Here is a 14,234-nt window from a genome sequence, read left to right as displayed (position 1 = left end):
GTTGACGGTTCCCCGATCGATGTTGGCGGAGATCGTGTCCAAAGCTTCCTCTTCATATTTTCAGGAAGAACCTCAAGACATATTTGTTTCTCAATAACTTTTGGCTGCTCCTTATGGTCTTCATAGTTTAAAATCTCATATTTATCTTATTAAATCTGTGACCCTGTTTTGCCTGTTTTAGTTCTTTGTGCCACTTTGTTTAGTTTTGCGAGTAATTGATTCCACAAGTCCTCTTCTTTCCGGATATCTGTACATCAGTTTGCTGCTGCCTGGAAGGATATCCTGCACAGCACTTTGGTCAAATGAGGTTGTTTTAAACCTGCTCTTAAAACAGATTTGGTTTGATTTCATTTAATTATTCTCAATAACTTTTCCGAACCTGCAGGAATATAGAAAGTATCCTTTTATGCTGCTGAACTGTACGAGGTACTCCTTAAAGAGCCGCAGGTTCAATAGAATGTGTCAGTACTTTTTAATTTATTTTATTTATACTTCTTCTCCTTATGTGCTTCATTGCTCCATCTGTAAGTAAGTTTTAGGTGTGCATTACCAAAAAGCTCTGTTTTTGTTTCGTCTGACCACCAAACATTTTCCCAGAAGGATTGTGGTTTGTCTCGGTACTCTTTGGCAAAGATGAGTTGGTCCTTTTTATGTCTTTTTCTTCAGCAATGGGGTCTTCCTTTAGCCTTCATCCATGAAGTCCTGCTTGGTTTAGTGTGCGGCATACGGCACAAGTTGAAACGGTTACCCCAGACTGTTCCAGGTCAGCTTTTTTTTAAGTAGGACAACATTCAAGTAATTTGGATGAACATTGTGTCATTTTGGACAAGCTTTGTTTCATTTTGAGGATTTTTTTTAAATACATTCTGAACAATTTTTGAGAAATTTCAGAGAATTTTTGAGGCATTTTCTAAAACTTTTTGTCATTTCATAGAAGTTTTGAACCACTTGGAGCAATTTTCAAGTCATTTTGAACAATTTTTGAGCCATCTTGTAAAAGTTTCAAGTTATCCTAGACAAGTTTTTAAGCCGTGTTCGACAGGTTTTTTTTGCCACTTTAGAGACATTTCAAGAAATTTTGGGCTGTTTACATAATTTTTAAAATCAATTTTTCTTATTTTAGACAGTAATTTTTTAAAAAGTTTCGGTCAATTTGGTCGAAATTTGGGTCAAACTGGACAGTTTTAAGTAGGTTTGGACAACATTCAAGTAATTTGGATGAATATTGTGTCATTTTGAGCAAGTTTTGCTTCATTTTGAGAACTTTTTTAATCCTTCTGAACAATTTTTGAGATATTTTGGACAATTTTTGAGTTATTTTTGAGTTATTTTTGACAAGTTTCAAGTTATCCTAGACAATTTTTGAATGTTATCAGGCAAGTTTTTTTTGATATTTTAAGACAATTTAAAAGAAAAAGTTATTTAGAGCACATTTTATAACCCTTTTAGATAAGTTTTTTCTGAGTCATTTTCAGGTCTTGGGATGTTTTTCGTGCTGGTTCTTGATAGGTCCATGCTTAGCAAACTTCTTAACAACACTGCGCACTGTTGAAACAGGGATACCAAGGTGCCTGGAGATGACCGTATGCCCTTTAGAAGTCTTGTTTGCTATTAATATCACTTCTAATGTCCTCAGACAGCTCATTTGTCTTCACCATTTTAGAAAGGAACGGGGAATAACGTGGCTTTTTTTTAAAAAACTTTGGAGTCATCATTTATTGGCTGAATTCACTTTGTCAGGAGATATTATATATTATACCAGGACTGCACATCAGCTCCTCACATAAAAAATATGTGATTCACACCAACATTAATATCATAGAATATAATATAATGGTGGTGACTACCAGCTGCAGATGTCTTTGCTCTCGGTAAATGCACAAGTATCATCAGTGCCTCTCTCAGTATATTAGCTTCTGAGCGGTGTTATGGAAATGTTTGGACGGCTGAGTCTCCTCTTAAAGTTCGTGTCATTCTGCCTCACAGGTACTTCATAGAGAACGAAGAGGAGAGGCCGTTGTATTTCACCATCGGGGTCAACAGCGGCATCATCAGGACGACTCAGGGTCTGGACCGGGAGGAGACGGCGTGGCACAACATCACTGTGATGGCTGCAGAGGTTGGTAAGTTCAGCACCAGCAGGCCGCTGCTTAAGATGGTATTGTTGTTTTTAAGGAAGCATCCCACTGACCGTGATCGCTTCAGTTTTCTCACGAAATCTGTCTCTTGCGCCAATAGGGGTCGAATGCGCTTACTTTAAATTCCTCGCTACAAAAGCGTCTTCCAAATAAATGCAAACTAAAGCAAACACTGCCTGAATAACTGAATATCAATTTCAGCATTTAATCTGCAAAGGTGTGTTTAAGCAGCTTTCAGAACGTATTCATGTCATCAGTGACAAAAGTGGGATTCCACTGACAGAAAAACAGTTCAACCTTGTCAGGAAATGTAATGGAGCTGCCAATTTCTTATTAGTTCTTAAAGTTACATGGCTTTATTTATCTTTAATTGCATTTTATTGGTAATCTTTTGGTGAACGCTGCATGGTCTTCAAGAATCAAACCAGAGAAATCAATGCATAAAAATACATATTTAACAAGTAAAGTGGCTATAATTTGTTTTCTTACAATATTAACACTGGAGAAAAGTGGCTTTTGCACAGCTAAAGATATTTTTCCAGATGGAGAAGACCAAACAGATAAAACCAGAGTTCAGTTCAACATTTGGCCGCAGAGACGGTGTCATGCTGCTGCTCTTTGCTGGATAAATAGGCTTCTTCTTTGTGCAAACATGCTACCCAATTACAAGATCATAAGTCCAACATATGCTAACTGTGTCTGATTTGGTTTAGTCCCCAGAGGAAGTCAGTACCCCAGATTTTCAGGCTTTCAAACTGAAGTTGTTTTTGAACAGTAATTAACATAATCGGTGTTAGATATCAAGTTTAAACGTGAATCTGGGCCTCTGTCTTCTCATCAAAGGAGAATTTTCCTCCAGCATTCACGTGATCATCGATCAGTTTTTTTTTAACATGGTGGTTTTATGATCATTTCTGTGTGGGACAATCAGCTGTAAACATTTTATCTAAATGATTTTTGTGCTTATTTACATCCCAGACTGGAGACATGAAGCTGTCTCACTTAAATTTTGTTTAAGATCATGTTTTTTTTTCCTTTTTAGAACAAAAGTTTCTGTTTTGTGAAGGTGCTTTACTTTGAGTTTATGAACAATCTTTCTAATCTCGCTGTTCATTAGTTGATTATTTGCCTTGTGTGTGAAAATGATGAAGCAACTGATGTCTGAAGATGTTTTATTTGGTAGAATGAGCCCAAAACGAAAAGATAGAGAGCTTATTTAGCTAGAAATGTCAAATAGAAAAAGCTGGAACCACTGAGCGATTGTCAGATAGTTGCTGAATCATTTCCTTTCAGCCGCCTGATTATTTATTAATTTAATCACTTTATCGCTGCAGCTCTAATCTCTTGACACATGTAGGTGCAAACCGTTTCAAATAAATGGGAAAGTAAAGAGTTTTAGACAAGTAATGTGCATTTTATTTCAAGAAAAAAGTGTCCTAACTGCAAGTTTAGCTTGCTGGCAACTGTTTTTACATAGATTTGAAGAAATATGCATTGACAAGATGTTTGAAATGAGCTAATCCCGGACAGCAGAATCACTGAAGTCTTGTGAGTTTACGCCAAGCGTCCCAGTCAGTGCAGTTGAATCACGTTGTGTGTTACATTTGCATGTGTCTTTGAAGCTTTGCTTGACCTTAAAGACGAATTGCATGAAAGATTAAAGAACGCTTTTGGAAGGCTGCTTAATTCTGTGAATTTCTGCGGAGCTCCTTCTGAGACACGTTGGCTGATGTGACGGAACATTACAGCGTTTGTGTCTGAGCTCAATGCGTCTGAGGAATCGCTTCTTTCTCCATGATCCGCCCCTTTCATTTCTCTCCAGCCAATACTTCTCTTGCCAATTACCCTTTCTGCTACCCTGTTCTGCACAATAATGTGAGTAATGGACTGAGCCGGGGCATCCATAAATGTCAGCCGGCTCAGTCACTGTGATGTTGAGTCTATGGGGATTAATCTGAGCCTCAGACCTCCTGCACATGAGGGACATCCACCACGCAATTGAAGAATTAAAGGCGTCACTCCGACGTGTCTCTTCTCATGTGAACCGGTTGGAGATTAGTCTTTGTTTCCAAGCTCTTGATGGGAGAACAGGTTAATTGTGGGGAGATTAAAAGCCATTCAGCTCTTCTGTTCAGTCAATATTCTTCTCTGATGACACGCTGATGCCAGATAGACTCTCTAATGAGGTTCTGGTTCAGATGGAGACGGCACGAGGAAGACATCTTACCTTCTAGAGCAGTTGTGTCAAACTCATCCTAGTTCAGGTTCCACATTCAGCCCAGTTTAATCTCAAGTGGACCACATCAGTAGAATCACAGCAGAATAACCGATAAATAACCACAAGTCCAAAATTTTACCTTTGGAGTTGGAGTTTAAGGAAGTGCTTTTATTACAAAACATCATGAACAACCTGAAGTTTCTTAAGTAAAATAAAGTCAATTTCAGCAACACTCAGCCTCAGTTTATCATTTCCACATTACAACTCTCAGATCACAGAGCTTCTACAAAGAAACACAACATTTAGTCACCTGGAACTGAACCAGAGGATTTTACTTTATGATCAAAACCACAAAAGTCATACAAAAAACAACAAAAACAAGACAAAATATTACAAAAATGAAACAAAAGTTACAAAATGACAAAAAATAGACAAAAGCAAGAAACAGAACAACAAAGAAGTAGACAAACAACACAAAACAAAAAAGAGACAAAAATTTGACAAAAAGTTTCAAAGCGACGTAAAAATGGACAAAAGATGAAAAAAACAAAACGACAAAAACAGGATACAAAGCAGCATATCAAGCAAATCACAAAATGACAAAAATAAGGCAAAAAACGCAAATGAGACACAAAGGAAACACAAAACGACAAAAATGAGAAACAAAATAATAAAAACATTAGACAAAAGTCCGAAAAAACAGCAAAAACAAGACAAAATATGACAAAAATGAGCCAAATGACACAAACAAAACAAAAAAGAGACAAAAAGTTATAAAAAATGGACACAAACGAGGCAAAAAATGGCAAAAAAAGGAACAAAACGACAAAAAATGTTTTATAAAAGACAAGCGAGACAAAAAGGAAACACAAAATGCCTTAAGAAAGACAAAAACAAGACAAAATTTTGCAAAAATGAAACGCAAAGCGACAAAAGAACAATCTAGTATTTTACTTTATGATCCAAACAACTTGTGATGGTCTAGAAATTATTTTAAATTTCTAGTTTTACTAATTTACAATCTGCAGTTAATGTCTTCTGTGTAATTTTTAAACTCTGGGGGACGGATTGGACCCTCTGGAGGACCACTTTTGGACCACGGGCCTCATGTTGGACACCCCTGGTCTAGAGGATAATCTGACGGCTGCAGTCTAAAGGACAGAAGGGATCCAGAAAGCACCATTGTGACTGAATCTTTCAAATCCTGCAAAGACACAATTCAGACAGTTTATAAAATAAATTAAATCTTCTGCTGGTGTCTTTGCATCGAACTGAAGATTTGTGTCTGTTTTTTAACTCAGCTAGCCTGTAGCCTGAATTCTCCTTTTGTGACTGACAGTTAATTCACTGTCAGAATCTTCTGGTTATAATAAACTCATCAACTCAATAAATCGATCAATAAGTCACATTTAGCAGCCAAATGTAATATTAGTGTTCGTTTGTTTGACTGTCTCTCTTTAAACTGAGAGCGTCTGACGCTGCTAACCTGCTCCAGAGGAGGTTCTGTGCAGAGTTTGGGATTTAAATCTCCTGTAAGAAGCGTCTCCTGCTCACAAGTTTGTTTCCTGACAGATTCTCAGTGGAGGGAATTTGCTGCATATGCAGAACTGTTGAGCCGTACGCTGCTAATCCCACCGATCAAAGCCGTGTGGTTACGGTGTCTCACGCTTTTATGAACATACGTGTATTCAGCCGGTGATGCAGAAACAGGTTTTTATCTTTGCTCGTCTGCTGGCACTGCAGCTAACAGAACACAGATTAGAAAATGGATTATTCGGTTGGTATTTATGAGAGAGAATATTCAGTCAAAGGCATTAATTTTACCTTGATTTGGCTAAAGGGAGAAGCTCTGAGAGTCGCTGGCTGTTTCTACTTGCACGTATTAACAGTTTTCTACTAGTATTTCTCTCTCGCCATCACTTTCAGTAGCACAATACATTTTAATAGCTCTCATAGTTCTGCATTACAACAACAGCTTCTTACTGACTGATGTCCATTTGGTCCATTTTATGCAGAAGAGTCACATGATGTCTGAACTTTTTATGTAACAAAAAAAGCTGATTTAGCGTAATTGCATCTCTTCTAAGTGGAACTGCAGGGTAGTCAGGCAGTTTAGATTGACTTTATTAATAATCCAGTGGGAATACACCTCGTTAGTGACAAGTCCATCATTATTTCAGTACTTTATTGTTATTGACAGATTCAGTTATTCTCAGCATGGAAGATACTGGCATTGCTCAAAAAAAGAAAAAAAATCTTGGCAGAGAGTTTTGGATCACTGTGTTGCTCGAATATTTCTTTTCTGCCAAGTTTCTGCAGACTGAGGGCCGCCTTGTGAGTCAGTGTTTTGGTTTTTCCACAGACATCGATAAAAGTCCTCTCCCCAACAATCACACAGCTTCGTATCAGCAGAATCCCGCCTCTATCGTCATCATGGCCAGGTTCACAGCAAACATGCCGGACCTTACTAGAGCCAAAGAAGTTTATCTTGGTCTCCTCTGACCAAAGAATGAGCTGCCAGCATCCATCAGGCTGACTTTCGTGTTTCATCTTGCTATTTTGTGCAAAAAAAAAAAAAGCAAGCAATGATTTTTTTTTCTTTCGTAAATGTCATCCATGGAGGTGGACATAATGCAATGTCTTTTGCGCTGTCTGAGCTGTCACAGACATTCAGATTTCCATCGATAATCCCATCTGAAGCAGCTGCTCGTCTGTTTTTAGAGCCGCATCGTGTGAGTAGTCGAGTGTCTGCAGCATCGTTTTAGGCAGCTCTGATTAGTGGCACTACGAGCCGTCCAAAACCTCCTGATTACTGCTGCAACTTTGGGACTTTTAGTAAGTCAGCAACATTCTTCTGTCTTTGTGAAGACATAAAATTAGATGTTTAAGTTCCTCTGGCAGTGGTTTTCCGTGTGAAGCCATGATGCAGAAAAGCAGACATACACAGCCCTTATTTACAAAACTGAGAAGGTTACACTAGTGTTAAAAAGTTTGGGGTCATCCAGACAATTCTATGTTTTCCATGAAAACTCCCACTTCTATCCATGTGCTAACATAACTACAAGGGTTTTCTGATCATCAATGAGCCTTTCAGCACCATTAGCTAACACAATGTAGCATTAGAACACAGGAGTGATGGTTGCTGGAAATGTTCCTCTGTACCCCTATGGAGATATTCCATTAAAAATCAGCCGTTTACAGCTACAATAGTCATTTACCACATTAACAATGTCTACACTGGATTTATCATTCATTTAATGGTATCTTCATTGAAAAAAAATGCTTTTCTTTTAAAAATAAGGACATTTCTAAGTGACACCAAACTTTTGAACGGTAGTGTAAATGAATTAAAGTTTCTCTATATAAGTTAAAGTTGCTTTTAATGAGTTAACGTTGCTCTAAATGAGTTAATGTTGCTCTATATTACTGTTCTGAATGCAAAACTTTAGAAAAATCGACCGTGATGCAAAAAAGTAAATGCCGCAAAATCGCTGAGCGAGAAAACTTTACCGATGTGAACGCGTGTATTGACAGGATACAGGTTCGAAAAAAAAAATTGACGTCCGAAAAAAACGCACGTAAAAAAACGCACCTGGTGTGCAAGGACCTTTAGTCAGATGAACTCAGTTGTGTTTCTAACTTGTGTGCCAGTGATCATAGTTGTGTTCACTTTTGTTGCGTTGAGTTTCTACTTTGAGGCCTGTCATTTTGTTTCGGTATTTCTAAAACATTCTCTGTGTGAGAACAGACCCAGTGTTGAATCCTTCGTTGCCACTGCTCAGAGATTTATTCACTTCTGCTGTGTTCTCTCGTTTAGAAAGCTAATTGGCTCTCTAGCAGGATAATTGAGGCTGTCTTGAAAGGTGGCCAGATTGGGCCTTTAAGAGATATTGAAAGTACATTCTCCTCACATTTTCAATGACAACTTTCGCTGGCATCGGAGTATTTGCATTGCGGTGCTGCTGCTTTCTGAGTCTGAATACGTCCTTCTCCGCTGTACAACACACGCCCCCATGTCTGGAGGTTCTATATTGTTATCTGTTATTATGTCTGTTACATCTTTTGTTGCTTTTGTCAGCGTTCGCAGACGGTTTCTCTTGTTGACACAGTTTAAAAGTGCACCGCTTTGTTTGCTTCTTATTCGTACTTATGTGAGCTATAAAGTGAAGACACGGTTGTTCTCCCAGTTTTTCCTTGAGGCAGCACTTCTTCCTCAGACTTGATACACTTCTAATGTGTACTTCTGTTTCTTTGGAGGAAGTGCTGCCCTAAAGGGGACACATTATGCTCAGTTTTATTGTGCGACTCCACAAGAGAAGTTTTAAATGATTCGTTCTTCAGAAAAATATTCTTTTGTGTCTCATGCTGCCTCTTAGTTGAGCCTGAAACCGACAATATCAGAACAAATCAGACCGCAGGAACATCCACAGCAACAGAGATGACAGCAGGTAGTCTCTGTTTGATAAATATTGTGCTCATTACCTGCTTTTTGTGTGACAAAACATTGGATTTAGTCTTTCAATTACCAGCCGTACATAATAAAATTCTGCCTCTGTTAATAGATGGGCATGTGGAAAATATGCTGCCAGTTGGAGTAAAATGAAAAGAACCTTGCACCGTTAATTATTTGTATGCTGGAGTGCTTTAAATTCCTAAAATGCTGTTCAAGGGGATGTTTTTGGGAGGAATACATTTTCCAAGTAAACTGTAGTTTGGCTTTGCATGAAGCATGTGACTATATAGAGAAATGTATTAATAGTTGGCATTAAAATAGATTTAAAAAAAACCTCTGAAGCCTGAGTTCTTTCTCACAGAAGTTGCCTTTACTTATATTTTTTAACTTTTGGACCTGTTCAACATGAACATCCATGCTCCATGGTGGGAACCATGCATGTAGAGACCATCATACCTCCTTCTCCATGCTCCACGGTGGAACCATGCATGTAGAGACCATCATACCTCCTCCTCCATGCTCCACGGTGGAACCATGCATGTAGAGACCATCATACCTCCTCCTCCATGCTCCACGGTGGAACCATGCATGGAGAGACCATCATACCTCCTCCTCCATGCTCCACGGTGGAACCATGCATGTAGAGACCATCATACCTCCTCCTCCATGCTCCACGGTGGAACCATGCATGTAGAGACCATCACACCTCCTCCTCCATGCTCCACAGTAGAACCATGCATGTAGAGACCATCACACCTCCTCCTCCATGCTCCACGGTGGGAACCATGCATGTAGAGACCATCACATCTCCTTCTCCATGCTCCACGGTAGAACCATGCATGTAGAGACCATCATACCTCCTTCTCCATGCTCCACGGTGGGAACCATGCATGTAGAGACCATCACACCTCCTTCTCCATGCTCCACGGTGGAACCATGCATGTAGAGACCATCACACCTCCTCCTCCATGCTCCACAGTAGAACCATGCATGTAGAGACCATCACACCTCCTCCTCCATGCTCCACGGTGGGAACCATGCATGTAGAGACCATCACATCTCCTTCTCCATGCTCCACAGTAGAACCATGCATGTAGAGACCATCATACCTCCTTCTCCATGCTCCACGGTGGGAACCATGCATGTAGAGACCATCACACCTCCTCCTCCATGCTCCACGGTAGAACCATGCATGTAGAGACCATCACACCTCCTCCTCCATGCTCCACGGTGGAACCATGCATGTAGAGACCATCACACCTCCTCCTCCATGCTCCACGGTGGGAACTATGCATGTAGAGACCATCACACCTCCTTCTCCATGCTCCACGGTGGGAACCATGCATGTAGAGACCATCACACCTCCTCCTCCATGCCCCACGGTGGGAACCATGCATGTAGAGACCATCACACCTCCTCCTCCATGCTCCACGGTGGAACCATGCATGTAGAGACCATCACACCTCCTCCTCCGTGCCCCACGGTGGGAACCATGCATGTAGAGACCATCACACCTCCTCCTCCATGCTTCACGGTGGGAACTATGCATGTAGAGACCATCACACCTCCTTCTCCGTGCTCCACAGTAGAACCATGCATGTAGAGACCATCATACCTCCTCCTCCATGCTCCACAGTGGGAACTATGCATGTAGAGACCATCACACCTCCTTCTCCATGCTCCACAGTAGAACCATGCATGTAGAGACCATCATACCTCCTTCTCCATGCTCCACAGTAGAACCATGCATGTAGAGACCATCACACCTCCTTCTCCATGCTCCACGGTAGAACCATGCATGTAGAGACCATCACACCTCCTCCTCCATGCTCCACGGTAGAACCATGCATATAGAGACCATCACACCTCCTCCTCCATGCTTCACGGTGGGAACTATGCATGTAGAGACCATCACACCTCCTTCTCCATGCTCCACAGTAGAACCATGCATGTAGAGACCATCATACCTCCTTCTCCATGCTCCACAGTAGAACCATGCATGTAGAGACCATCACACCTCCTTCTCCATGCTCCACGGTAGAACCATGCATGTAGAGACCATCACACCTCCTCCTCCATGCTCCACGGTAGAACCATGCATATAGAGACCATCACACCTCCTCTTCCATGCTCCACAGTGGAACCATGCATGTAGAGACCATCACACCTCCTCCTCCATGCTCCACGGTGGGAACCATGCATGTAGAGACCATCACACCTCCTCCTCCATGCTCCACGGTAGAACCATGCATGTAGAGACCATCACACCTCCTCTTCCATGCTCCACGGTGGAACCATGCATGTAGAGACCATCACACCTCCTCCTCCATGCTCCACGGTGGGAACCATGCATGTAGAGACCATCACACCTCCTCCTCCATGCTCCACGGTGGAACCATGCATGTAGAGACCATCACACCTCCTCCTCCATGCTTCATGGTAGGAACCATGCATGTAGAGACCATCACACCTCCTCCTCCATGCTCCACGGTGGGAACCATGCATGTAGAGACCAGCACACCTCCTTCTCCATGCTCCACAGTAGAACCATGCACATAGAGACCATCACACCTCCTCCTCCATGCTTCACGGTCGGAACCATGCATGTAGAAACCATCACACCTCCTCCTCCATGCTCCACGGTGGAACCATGCATGTAGAGACCATCACACCTCCTCCTCCGTGCCCCACGGTGGGAACCATGCATGTAGAGACCATCATACCTCCTCCTCCGTGCCCCACGGTGGGAACCATGCATGTAGAGACCATCACACCTCCTCCTCCATGCTCCACGGTGGAACCATGCTTGTAGAGACCATCACACCTCCTCCTCCGTGCCCCACGGTGGGAACCATGCATGTAGAGACCATCACACCTCCTCCTCCATGCTTCACGGTGGGAACTATGCATGTAGAGACCATCACACCTCCTCCTCCATGCTCCACGGTGGGAACCATGCATATAGAGACCATCTCTTCACCTTTTCTGGTCTCACAAAGACACTGCAGGTGGAACCAAAGATCTCCCATTTGGACTCATCAGACCAAAGCCCAGATCTCCACTGGTCTAGTGTCCATTCCTGGTGTTTCTGGGTCCAAACTAATCTCTTCTGCTTGTTGCTTTTCCTTAGTAGTGATTTCTGAGCAGCTGTTGGACCATAAAGGCCTGATTGGTCAGTCTGCTCTGAACAGTTGATGTAGAGATGTGTCTGCTACTACAAGATTTACGATGTAAAAAGTCATGAAAATAAAGAAAAACCAGTTCATGAGAAGGTGTGTCCAAACATTGGATTGGTAGGTATAGGAACTTCTTGTGCTTTTAAATCCTTATACTTTCTGATAATTTACCAGGTTTGCATTAAAATGTGAGACACACTGGACCCTGTACAGAATACACGTTGCAGAAAAACGTCAGCAACAGAAATAGTATCAAAAAATGAGTTGGATCTCATGAAAATATTGAGTAATCTGAGTTTGAGGTCAACATTTTAATTGGGATCCTGGTAGCATTCAGAAGTGAGCAGCAGCTTCCTCTGATATTCTGCCAAAGTAAATTAGAAAGTAGCCAAATGTTCATTAGATTCAGGTTCATTAGAGGGAATCTGGAAATGTGACAACTTCAACTTTTAGTCGGCAGACATGACGGCAGTTTGTGATGAATCAAAGAATCAACGTCAAAACATCATTTGGTAAATGTAATGATTCATTTTTATTATTTTAGTTTAGTTTTTTTTTCACAGTGAAGCTGCAAACCTGGATGTGAAGTTGAAAACAGTTCATGTCTCTGCATCCACCTGCTCTCTCATTATGAAAGTCAACACGTGGTTACGTTTCTGCTTTGCAGCCGTTTGTAGCAGAGAAGTCAGGAGCAAAGGTCATTTTTATTCTGCCTGCAGTCGAGAAGGGATAAAAAAAAGTTCTTCTCTCCAGTGAATTAAGCAGGGAGGCGAGAGAGATGTTTTTCAGATGTGGTATCTGACCTTCACCCCTGCCGATTACCTCGGGTCTGATCAGAAAGTGCCTCTCTTGCAGTGCAGGGCTGCTCCCCAGGTACACTCTATAAGCCCTCTTTAATGGGATGAGCTGAGAGGAACCCAGCAGAGCACAGCACAGAGGTGGAGAGAGGATTTGGACGAGGAGAGATGACAGGGAGTGAAGAGATGAGTGAGATAAGGAGTTATGAACCAAGACGTCAGGTCCACAGCCAAGTTTGCTGCACAAGAACAACTGTATGTTCAGCCCTGTTTGCATCAGACACAGCTTCTCCTGAACTCGGCACAGTTACACTCATGCTCACATGTTCATTCGTGATTGTGCGTCACTCAGTGGTTCATTGAAGATGTCTGGAACTTTCTTATATTAGAGATGGACAGAAAAATGCAAGCTCTTGAAGAATCGGCAAGAATCTTTCCTTTGTGTAAGTCTGGTGTGACACATGTTGCAAATTTGAAGAATTTACCTCACATAAGCAACAGTATCAGTCAGTAATTAAATTATTGATAACATAAATTCAATATATTTATTGATCACATGCTGATATTGCCATCAAAACCCCAGATGAGTGTCACTGAGAAGAAAAAATGGTGTTCTAATTGATTTAATACATGTGCGTTGGCTGGAGGTCATTAAGCCCAACAGAATGCTTTGTCATGGTGCTCCTTTACTCGCTAAACCCCCACAGTGCTCCCTCATTACCAACATGGTTCCATATTAAACAGTGAGAGGTACTACAGCTCATCTGCAATGCTTGAAGTGTGTTTTATAGAGAAAAACTAGTGTCAGGAATTGGCAGATGACTCAGATCAGATGGAGGGCAGGAAAACGAGGACATCCCTCGTTTATGTAACTAATTTGCACAAACTTTTACTTTTAATCGTTCTTTCATGGGGATTGAAGGGCGAAACAAGTGATCCAGGTCCTCAGTCATTAATGTTGGCAGATTTTTTACATCAGCCTTTATGTCAAAGTTTGTGCCAAACAGATATATATTTCATCATTTTATTCATTTAATTGTCACATATCGTAGCCTACCTGCAGAGAAGCATCCCCAGTGGAGCCAAACCGGGTACATTTGGTGTTATGGTTTGCAACAGTAAAACTTTCCCAGATAACATATTCCGTTTGTTTCCTGCAAGAACATCCAAATATCCAATATCTGCTCATAGAGTTCCACTAGCTACTGTGACTCAATGCAATCCCTGCTTTAACATTTATTTTACAGGATTTTATGAAGAAGTAAATATATTTCTATGGATTATAGTACAATATTTGTGTACAGTACACAACAATGATACACAAAAATAAGCAGATATAGAGCTGGTGCACACAAAATGGTTGTATTTATACAAGTTACCCAAATGCCTGTCGAAACAGGTGTCTTCAGCTGGCTTTTAAAAGAAACCCAGACTCAGCAGACTGTAAGGGCT

General features: G+C 41.2%; 1 protein-coding gene across 1 annotated transcript in view; it reads left to right on the top strand.

Moving 5' to 3' along the window:
- The window catches only part of LOC110968382 (cadherin-18-like), a 203,771-nt gene that overhangs the window by 155,477 nt on the left and 34,060 nt on the right, over positions 1–14,234 (top strand). Inside the window, exon 7 of the mRNA XM_051952957.1 lies at positions 1,987–2,123. Coding sequence (XP_051808917.1) covers positions 1,987–2,123 — 137 coding nt within the window. The remainder of the gene's footprint in view (positions 1–1,986; positions 2,124–14,234) is intronic.

This window comes from Acanthochromis polyacanthus, chromosome 9, assembly GCF_021347895.1.
Source record: "Acanthochromis polyacanthus isolate Apoly-LR-REF ecotype Palm Island chromosome 9, KAUST_Apoly_ChrSc, whole genome shotgun sequence".
In the NCBI taxonomy this organism is placed as follows: Eukaryota; Metazoa; Chordata; class Actinopteri; family Pomacentridae; genus Acanthochromis; species Acanthochromis polyacanthus.
This window is presented reverse-complemented; position numbering and strand designations above follow the sequence as displayed.